The sequence below is a fragment of the Alexandromys fortis genome, unplaced genomic scaffold, assembly GCF_014885135.2.
Source record: "Alexandromys fortis isolate MF-2015 unplaced genomic scaffold, M_Fortis_MF-2015_v1.1 scaffold_262, whole genome shotgun sequence".
In the NCBI taxonomy this organism is placed as follows: domain Eukaryota; kingdom Metazoa; phylum Chordata; class Mammalia; order Rodentia; family Cricetidae; genus Alexandromys; species Alexandromys fortis.
The window spans coordinates 1522393-1533480 of record NW_026068147.1 but is presented as its reverse complement, the minus strand read 5'-3'; the positions used below and the strand labels follow the sequence as shown (position 1 = coordinate 1533480).

General features: G+C 46.6%; 1 protein-coding gene across 1 annotated transcript in view; it reads left to right on the top strand.

Annotated features, from left to right (window-relative positions):
* LOC126491451 (carcinoembryonic antigen-related cell adhesion molecule 3-like) overlaps positions 1-10794 on the top strand; it is a 22784-nt gene extending 11990 nt beyond the window's left edge. Inside the window, exons 2-7 of the mRNA XM_050127132.1 lie at positions 1202-1561; positions 3463-3822; positions 5208-5567; positions 6029-6373; positions 8936-9295; positions 10305-10794. Coding sequence (XP_049983089.1) covers positions 1202-1561; positions 3463-3822; positions 5208-5567; positions 6029-6373; positions 8936-9295; positions 10305-10588 — 2069 coding nt within the window. The 3' untranslated portion in view covers positions 10589-10794. The remainder of the gene's footprint in view (positions 1-1201; positions 1562-3462; positions 3823-5207; positions 5568-6028; positions 6374-8935; positions 9296-10304) is intronic.
* The last annotated feature ends 294 nt before the right edge of the window (positions 10795-11088 follow it).

Here is an 11088-nt window from a genome sequence, read left to right as displayed (position 1 = left end):
AAAAAAAAAAAAAAAAAAAACTGTTCAGGAAAAAGCAAATCTGTCCGGGCCATGGAAGGACTAAGCCTCCAGCTTGTAGTTTAAACCCACGTGGCACCAAGTGATGGGGGAGCGATCAGACGCTTAAAAGAAATCCCACACTAGCTCAAAACTGAGAGATAGATAGTTATTTATTTAGGGGACAAATTCACAAATCAGATTTCTCTGCTTGAACGGTGGATGGAAAATGGGATCCAAACAATCCATACAAGGAAATGGAAACCGGGGGATGAGAGAAGGGCCGGACACGCTTCAGCAGCCCGGTAAATAGTATAAGAGGCCACACTCCAGTAGGTGGGTAATTACAAGCTGTATACCTTCCTGCAGCAGGGGTGGGCCAGCAAGATGGCTCAGTGTGGAGACATGACAACCCGAATTCAGTCCTCAGCTCCCACAGGGTAGATGGAGAGAACAGGCTTCTACAGGTTCTTCTCTGCCCTTCACACAAATGTTGTTGTGTGCACCTGCACATGGGCACACTGAGACACTTCTGTCCATGCAGCTGCTGTGGCATACACGCACACTTGCACACACTGAAACGGATGCCTTCACAAAAACACACATGTAGTACATAAGCAAATATAAAAAAATCACACGAGTATAATAATTGTCATTAGCTCCAAATCTGATAACTAAGTAAATAAACCCATGGAACACATTTCTCCTTCAATCCTTCCTTCCTTCCTTCCTTCCTTCCTTCCTTCCTTCCTTCCTTCCTTCTTTCCTTCCTTCCTCCTTCCTTTCTTCTTTCCTCTCTTTACTGCTGCTTGAATATTTTCCAGGAAGTGAATCTTCCAAAGAGGTCACACTAATCCCTGTCCTCACAAAGTCCTGCTTCAAGTGGACCTGACATTCGAGCATCCAAAAAATAAAGTCAGGAGCTGACTGGAAGCACACAGGGAACAGAGAAAAGATTCAGAGTGAGAGTCCTCTAGAAGAGGAAGTCAGAGAAATATTCTTCCTCACACCAAATATACTATGTGAGGAGGTATATGGGGACACTGTGGGGGGGGGGGTCAGCTGAACCTGAGTACAGAATTCCACAGAGAGCAAATAATAGGCTCTATGCTTGCTCACCTCCATCAATGAGGTTGGGCATATCCCTAAGGTGAGTAGTGTCACCCCTGCTCAATATTGGTGGCTTTTCTCTGTTCCCTTTTAGCCTTCCTTTTAACCTGTTGGCACCTGCCTACCACTGCCCAAGTCACCATCGAATTAGTGCCGCCCCAAGTGGTTGAAGGAGAAAATGTTCTTCTACGTGTTCATAATCTACCAGAGAATCTTCTAGCCTTTGTCTGGCACAAGGGGGTGAGGAATATGAGCCTTGGAATTGCACTACATTCATTGGACAAGGGTTTAAGTGTGACAGGGCCCATACACAGTGGTAGAGAGACAGTGTACAGCAATGGATCCCTGCAGATCTACAATGTCACCCAGAAGGACACAGGATTCTACACCTTTCGAACCATAAATGGACAAGTAGGAGTTGCATCAATAACAACCACGTACCTTCATGTGTACAGTAAGTTATTCTTGGTGAACTCTGGGTGCTGGGTGGGGTTCATTCTACTGGAGACACACAGAAATATCAACTCTAGCCTCTGTTTACCTCTCCTCTGCATGTGTCCCCATGTTTGTATTTAATCATTTACTGCAGGAAACATATTGTGAAGAATAATGGCAATAGATCAGAATCCTTCACTTCATCTTGCACACAGGTGGATGCATGGCAGGTAACTCAGCCAAGAATATCAGCCTCTGTCTAGACTCTAGGGGTTCTTAGCAGGAATGTGTCCCCGAGAAAGACCTAGTGATGACTGCAGTCAGGATGGATCTGTCCCCTTCCCCATGCATCACTCACCAGTCCCTTTGAAGCCTCACAGACATCCCTGCACCTTCCTGCTAAGAGGATATTCCATCTTTTCAAAGCATTGAGAACTCAGGGAAGACTGGGTGCCCAGATGGGTTTCTGTGTTCCACAGGGAGTGCAGAGGCTCCCTCTTAGCTCTGACAGCCTCAGGGCCAGGACACAGCAGAGACAGCTCCAGGGCGATCTGTGTTATATTAAGGCACAGGGATGCTCATCAGCCCTTTTGATCACCATGTAGTCTGGAGGACTGAAACATAAAGAGGGAAGTAGAGAAGGTTATGGGGCAGCACTGAGAGTAAGGGGCAGAGCAGTGTTTTAAAAAGAGAACACCCACAGCCCATGGAACTCTGGGAGATGCTCCTGTCTGGAAGGAGGCTCAGCTCAGATGAAGGAAGGACAGTCAAGCAGACATGCCACAGGGGGAGGACAGATAAGGTCACAGAGACTAGAGATACAGCCTTGTATCCCTCTGCAAAGGATCACTGATTTTCAGGGACTCTTGCTCACAGATGAGTAGACCTCAAGTTGACAGTATGAGAGGAGAGGACTGACCTACTGTCTTGAGTCTCCCAAGAAGGACTAGGACATGAGCGGAGTCTTGGGGTTTGTTGGGGTGAAGACATAGGTCATGCAAGAGGGTCAGCAACAGGAAACTTTTTCTTATTCTTGATGAATATGGAAAAGTAAGGGGTTGAGGGATTGTTCTCACTCAAACTTAATAAGCATGGCCACAGAATTCTGAAGACTGATGTTCTCAGCTTGCTGTCTTAAAGAAAAAAAATCAAGCTGGTATTGGCCAGAGATGTGACTCCGTAGACATAAGCATTTACTTCATTGTCTGGCAAGCTGAGACTAATGAACACAAGTCCTCTGACCTCCGCCTTGGTACTGACTCATGCATCCACTCCCACACAAACATAAATGAGCATTAAAAAAATCAAATCAAACAGAAAAATTCAACTCTGTATTCCCAAACCTATGAGTTTCTTAAGAAAATCCCTGGGTATACAGGGTCCTGAAACATCATTCGTTTATTCATTCTCCACAGGTGTCTGGGTTTTCCTAGGCATCATTTCTTTTTTTTTTTCATGAAAGAATTTATTTTTTTTCTTTTTTTTAGGCATCATTTCTTTAAAAAAAAGTAAGATTAATAAAGGTTCTCACAAATCCCTAGTCCTAGTGGACTGAAGTAAAGAAAGCTAGGTGAAGTCAGGTGTTGACTGGAACCACAAGAGGGAAGAACACAAGCAACAGAAAGTCAGAGAGTCAGGTGTCAAGGTCTGTAGGGAAAGATGTCAGAGAGACATGTTCCCAACACCAATCTACACTTAATGTAAGCAGGGGTCTGAGGGCAGTGATCCTGATCAGAGGGTGACATACAGAAGAAATGACAAGTTCAGGGACATTGAGGACATGTAGTTTGTGTACTCACTTCCACACAGTAGAACAGGAAGACACTCACCCACACACCTAGTCTGAGCAATGGACACACCTGCTCAGGACACAGATGCAAAGGTCCCAATAATGATGGACATCACTCTCTTCCCTTCTAGACTCCCTTTTGAACTGTGGGCGCCCTCCCACCTCTGCTCAGCCCACTATTGAATCAGTGCCGCCCAGAGTTGCAGAAGGGTCAAGCGTTCTTCTACTCGTCCACAATCTCCCGGAGAATCTTCTAGCCCTTTTCTGGTATAGAGGAATTGTTGTATTCAAGAACCTTGAGATTGCCCGACACGTAATAGCCAGAAATTTAACTATCCTGGGTCCTGGACACAATGGTAGAGAGACGTTGTACAATAATGGATCTTTGCTGCTCCAGAATGTCACCAGGAAAGATGCTGGATTGTACACCCTACGAACTCTGAGTACAGATCTGAAAGTTGAAGTATTACATGTGCAAGTCCAGGTGGACAGTAAGTGATTCTCTGTGATCATTTTGTGCTGGGTGGGGCATAGTCACACAGGACTGTCATGCATGATTGTGCACACCTCCCCTCCAGACTGTGTCCCCTTGTTGAATTTTGAGGACTTAGTGCAGGACACACATGGTGGAGACAAGCTGCCATAAATCAGCCTATGTCATTTTCTCCACCCTCAGAGAGGAGGGTGTGTGTGTGTGTGTGTGTGTGAGAGAGAGAGAGAGAGAGAGAGAGAGAGAGAGAGAGAGAGAGAGAGAGAGAGAGAGAACTCAGGTCCTGGGTGGAGTCTCCAAGGAGGACAAGATTCTGAAGAAGAATCAAGGTGTTGTCTTTCTCCCTCAGCGGAGATGACGCAGAGGAGGACGAAGGCTCAGCAGCAGGAAGTTCTCAGTGAACAGGAAATGATAATGGGTAGGGATGAAAGCCAGAGTGTTCTCTATTAAGTGGTGATCGTGTTGGCTACTATATTCTGAAGACTGATGTTCTCAGCTATAACAGGGTGACACAGGGAAGAATCGGACCTGGTTGGGTCAGTGAGGTGTTTCAATGAGTGAAGGCAAATTCTGCCAGGCCCAGTGACATGAGTTTAATCCTCAACTCCCACGTGATGAAAGGAGACAGCCCTCTGACTCTTCAAAGCTGTCCTTGGTCCCACATCTGGTACTGTGGTACACACCTGCATGTATGTACATCTATGTAGGAATGCACTTGTGTTCACACCTGCATGCATTCACACACACATGAAATTGAAACAAATGCAAAAACTTAAATCAAACGGGGTATCAACTAGCCACAAAGCTGAGAGTTTCATAAATAAAACTCTGGATATGCTGGATCTTGAAACATTGGTTGCTCATTCGCGCATTCATTCATTCATTCATTCATTCATCCTCCACAGGGGTCAGAATCTTTTCTGGGTAGCATACATTTCTAAAAATGTGAGATTAGCCCTGGTCTTCACGAAACCCTATTCTAAGTGGACTTGAAGACAGGCCAATATAGAAAACTCGAAGGTGAAGTTAGGTGTTTACTGGAAGCACAAGAGGAACAGAACAGCAACAAAAAGAGTCAGAGAGTGAAGATTCAGGGTGTGTAAGGGAAGAGGTCAGAGATGTGTCACTCTAACACCAATCTACACTGAATGTGAGCGGGGGTCTGAGGGCAGTGGGCCAGGCCCTTTTTGACACCTAAGCAGAGAGTGCTATGCAGAGGAAATGACATGTGCATAGACACTGAGAACATGTAGATCATGGGCTGCCCTCTGCCCAGTAGAACAGGGAGACAGTCACACACTTAGTTTGAATGATGTTAGGATATACGGATACATCTTAACCAAATATAAATGCCCCATATTGATCAATCTCTGTTGTCCCTTCTAGGCTCCCCTTTGACCCATGAGTGCCCTCCTCCCTCTGTGCATACCACTATTGAATCAGTGCCGCCCTTCATTGCAGAAGGGTCAAATGTTCTTCTAGTCGTTCACAATCTCCCAAAAAATCTACGAGTCCTTTTCTGGTACAAAGGGGTGATTGTGTCCAACAACTTTGAGGTTGCCCGACATATAATAGCCACTAATTCAAGTGTGCTTGGCCCTGCACACAGTGGCAGAGAGACTGTGTACAACAATGGATCCCTGCTGCTCCAGAATGTCACCTTGAAAGACTCCAGATTTTACACTCTGTGGATGCTGAGTACAGATCTGAAAATTGGATTAGCGCATGTGCAACTCCTGGTGGACAGTAAGTGATTCTCTATGATTGTTCTGGGCCAGGTGGGGCTTAGTCACATAAGACTGTCATGCCCCTTCTCCCCTCTGCACTGTGTCCCCATGTACACAGGATGCACATGGTGGAGACAATGATCACAGATCAGACTCCGTCATCTGACTCCCCCATGTATCAAGGAAGAATTTGATGGAAATTATCCCAGACTAAGATGTCTGAGTCAGTTCAGTCTCCTGAGGCTCATCCCATGCATTGGAGGAAGACACCAGAGGAGAGAATTCTATTTAGAGAGTTCTACATATAGAGGTCCTGGGGGAACGGAGCTCATGTTGCTGACCTCCACAAAGTGGGATGGCGCACCCATGCTTGCACAGCTAGGGTGAATGATGAAGCCGTCAGCTCAGGTTGGAGGTTGTCATCTTTCTACCAAGCAAAATTGATCCCAAAGAATTTTTTTTCCCTCGTTTTCCTTACAGCCTCCCATTCTACATGCTGTAAACCTCTCATGATTGAACCAGTGCCACGAAATGCTGCTAAAGGGGAAAGTGTTCTACTTCTTGTTCACAATCTGCCAGAAGATGTGAGAACCTTTTCCTGGTACAAGGGAGTGCTTAGCATCCAGATCTTTAAAATGGCAGAATACAACAGAGCCATGAATTCCATCACCTGGGGACCTGCCCACAGTAGAAGAGCAATGGTATACACCAATGGATCCCTGCTGCTTCAGGATATCACGGAGGAAGATGCAGGATTGTACACACTAGAAACTATAAATAGAGATTTGAAAATTGAAATGACACATGTGCAACTCCATGTGAAATGTAAGTGACTCACTCTACGGCCTCCAACTGCTGGGTGTAGATTATCCTACTCGTTACACTGTCAGGGCGGGGTTGTGATTATTCTCCCCCCACTGTGTCCCCACACTGAGGTTTGGGACCTTACTGCAGGACACACATAGAGTAATTAAACAGCAATGGATCAGAACTCCTCATCTGTCTTTACCTGCAAAGTGGAGGACCTGTGCTGGGTAAACTCAGCCTCAGGATGTCAACCTCAGTACAGACACTTTTGAGCTCTCACCATGCACTTGTCCCCAGGAAGACACTATGGGAGTCAGGCAGGCCCTGGCTGACGAAGTCTAGTGCTTCACAGAGAGCACTAGGAAGCCCTGTCTGGAAATCATTGTCCCTGGCTAGACTCTAGATGACACTGGCAAGATTTTTGTCACCACTTGAGATTTACTACTGTTAGAGTTGACAGAGAGCAAGGCTTTCTTGGCATATGGAACCAATCAGTGTGCATCCATGAGAGCCATGGTTAGGCCCTCACCTGGACATCTTAGAGACTCGGCAGGAAGAGTATAGCTGCTCAGGTTCCCAGGTCATTACGTAACTGACCTGATAGACACATGAGACCTCACAGGACGGTCCCCAAGTGGAGGAACAATTGAAACAAGTCCTCCTTGTAAGTGATTGTCCTCTGGGGTTCAGCTCTGGGATTCTCTCCTGCAGACAAATAGTAACATAGGCACTGATCTGGACAGCTTCCAGACATGAGTTGCAGTTCTCATAGTCATCTTTAGGTGGCTAGAGAAGGACACAGACTCAACACCTAAAAAAGTATTTCAAGGAGCCATAAGCATACCTTGTAGCCTGGCTTCCACCCCTGCTCCTACAGACATGGAGGACACTGACAGCATTCTCAGATCTACTGACTGCCTCTTATGTTTCTAAGCATACTACTCTACCAGAGGATCCTGGTTGACACTCCCTCCGTGTTGGTACCTCTCATGGGTATTTCACTTACACAGAGGATGGCTGGATCTCAGGAAAGACATAGAGAGACCATTGACACAGCTCAGGCATCACAAGAAGTTATAGGGTCCCTCTGAAACTGTCCCTAGGATGATGGAGTCACCATCCTCTCTCTAGAACTCAGGTCACCTCTTGCTTCACCCCCATATGAAACCCTCACACAGGTGCTCCAGGGCCATATGACAATAAGTCACCCCTTACTGGTGACTCCAGTGAGAACGGTTCTCTTCCCTGTTCCTGGTATTACTCAACTGGTCCCCTTACAGCTCTAAAATACATCTCTGTCACATTCCTGCAGTGAGTACATCCCACCTTCTCAGAGAATTGAGAACACAGGGAAGACTAGGTGCTCTGCTGGGATTCTGTGTCATAGAAGACATGTTGCAAAAAACAGAGCAGAGGGAAGCCCTGGGATGAGCTGTTGATGTCTGATGGCAGAGAAATTATTATTAACTTTGTTCCTTATTGTGTGGTCTGGAGAACTGAAACACACACATAGACAAGGCAATTGGGACACCAGGCAGGTCTAAGAGTGTAAGGGACAGAGCAGGTCCTTGGACACTATCTGTGACAACAGTCACATTACCCTGGGAAGGTCTGCTGCCTGTGAGGAGGCTAAGCTCAGAGAGAGGGATGCTACAGAGCTTGGAGGTGAGTGTTGGAAGAAAAGCTGTTCTCCACAGAGGGAGAACAGAACAGGTTGCTGCCACCTTAGAGGTCCACTGTGTCCTTCCCTGCAAAGGGTGCAGCCCCTCGTAGTGGCTCCTGCTCACAGGTGAGAGAGCACTGCCTTATAGGGTGCCAGGGAAGGGGTGCTCAAAGAACAATTGGAATCTCCTAATATGGAAGACTAGGAAAAGCTCCTTCAAGTTGTCCTCAGACCTCCATCTAGGTGATATCACCCTCATTCTCTCATACACACAGCACCTGCACAAACACCCACACTCATACCCGTTCACACTCACACACCGACTCCCCACACGTGCACAAGTTCATGTAAGCTGGAGTTGTATCTGGTGTCTGTAGCTCCACACATGAGCATTTCATAAACACCTTGACATGCAAATCCATGGACATTTGATCTTCCATCTGCCCACATGTATCTGAGCCTGACCAGGCATCCGGCCTTCTAGAAGGATCACATTAGTTTTTCCTAAAATGGCCCAGTTCTAGTGGACTGGAAGACAGACCAGGAGGTCCATCTTAAAGTGAATTCATGGGTTGACTACATCTAGAGAAGAGGGAGATCAAAGAGGTCAGAAGGTGAAGATTGGGGGTCTTAGAGGAAGAAGTGTGAGAAGGCACCCCATTCCACACATATTCTGTGTGTAAGCAGGCCTGTGAGGACAGTAAGCAAGGAGACACCTTGGGAGAGAGTTCTACACAGAGGAAATGACACAGCCAGGTATGCCAGGGTCATGGAGGTCTTTTCCTTACTTTCCCTGAGTTGGGAAGACACCCCCACCCACCTCACTGAGTGATGGACCTGAGCTTCTCAGTACACAGGGCTTGATCACCAAAGACAAAGATCTCGGTATTGATGAGTTTGTCTCTCTTCCTTTCTAGCCTCCCCTGTAACCTGCAGACAGCCTCCAATCATTACCAAGTTCAGCATTGAATCCATCCCATCCAATGCTGTTGAAGGGGAAAACGCTCTCCTACTTGTTCACAACATCCCAGGGAACCTTCGAGCCTTTTCCTGGTACAAAGGGGTAGGCGTCGTCAACAGCCATGAGATTGTATGGTACATAGTACCCAATAATAGAAGTTTGCTGGGACCTGCACACAGTGGTAGAGAGACTGTGTACCCCAATGGATCCCTACTGCTCCACAATGTCACCCAGAAGGACACTGGATTCTACACCTTACGAACCTTAAATACACAGCTTGAAACTCAAGAAAGACATGGGCACATCCACATATACAGTGAGTGATTCTTTGTGACCTCTGGATGCTGATGGGGTTGAAAGCACTTTGTACACACAGGACGTTCCAGTGCGGACTATGCCTGCCTATTCTTCACACTGTGCTCCCACATTGGGGTTTAAGCATTTAGTCAGGACTCATGTAATGGGGAGAAAGACTGATGTAGACCAGAATCCCATACCAAATTCCACCTGCAGAGTAGGATGTGTGCTGGGTGTCACAGCCCAAGCATGTCAGTCAGTCTCAGCCCATATTCTTGGTGTGTCACCATAAGCATGTCCCTGAGCAAGACCCTGTAGCAGTCAGGAAGGACCTAACTAAGGGAACCATGGACTGCTCATAGAGAGGTGAGCATCAGGAAGCCTTAGCTTCAGACTTCTGTTCCTGACGCAACTTTAGTTGATCCTAAAGAGCATCTCCTCAAGACTAGAATTTGACTTCCTGGCAGAGCTAACAGGGAACAAGTCTTTACTGACTGTTCAAGTTAAATAGATTGTGGAACCAGGTATGCACTGTCATGACAGCTACAGTTAGGTAGGTCACCTGGGCATCTCCTACTCATGAGTCTCAGTGAACAGGTGCCAGGACACAACTCAACTCTTCTGATGGGCGTAGGAGACTTCACAGGAAGGCCAGGGTCCCCAAGAAGAGGGATAGGAGAGACAGGAAGTTTTTTGTCCTTGAGGGTCCAACCTAGGGAATTCTTTTCTGCAGGCAAAGAGTAACAGATGCAGCTCACTGAGATCCCAAAGTTAGCTAGACTTAACTTAAAGACATGGCAATGATCATGCAGTGTGTATCCTTTTATAGGGAAACTTAGGCACAGAAAAGTTAGTGCCTGAATCAGGGTCTCCTGCTCTGCGTGGCATATCCAAAGCACAATATATGACTATGGTCACAGCCCTAACTTGCCTACCCTGGAGGTTTTATTAAGTGTGAACTATGGAGGGGAGGGTTGGGATTGTTGAAGGACTACTATCATTTAGTCTCCTCCTATGTTTCTTTGCAGAGCCTGTGACACAGCCCTTCATGCGAGTCACTGACCCTACAGTCACAGTGGAGAGCTCTGTGGTCTTCACTTGTGTCTCAGCTGACACTGGAATCTCTATCCGTTGGCTCTTCAATAACCGGAGTCTGCAGTTCACAGAGAGGATGACTCTGTCCCCAACAAAGTGTCTACTCAGAATAGATCCTGTCAGGAGGGAGGATGCTGGGGACTATAAGTGTGAGGTCTCCAACCCAGTCAGTTCAAAGACCAGTCTTCCAGTCAGGCTGGCCGTGATTGATGAGTGACTGCTCCTCTCATCCTACAGCAGAGTGGGACATTTATTTATTGATGGGGTAGAAAATGGAGAAACGTTTTGTGGTAAAAATTGTCAGTTACGAGAAACCAAAGACACTGGCACTGGGTTTTGATTCTACTGCATGGACTAGCTTTGTGGGAGCCTAGTCTGTTTGGATGCTCACCTTCCTAGACCTGGATGGAGGGCGGAGGACCTTGGACTTCCCACAGGGCAGGGAACCCTGACTGCTTTTAAGACTGGAGAGGGAGGGGGAAGGGGAGTGGGGAGGGTGGGAAGGAAATGGGAGGAGGGGAGGAGGTGGAAATTTTTAATAAATAAATAAATTAATTAAAAAATGTCAGTTACCACTCAAGTACAGCTAACATGGTGACTCAAGACAATAATCCTGGGATAGATGTGCATCAAGGACAGGCTAGGATTTAAGTGAGACTTGGTCTCCAGAGGAAAATAAAGACATCAATAGAGTTATTGCAACTACAGAGGGTTAAT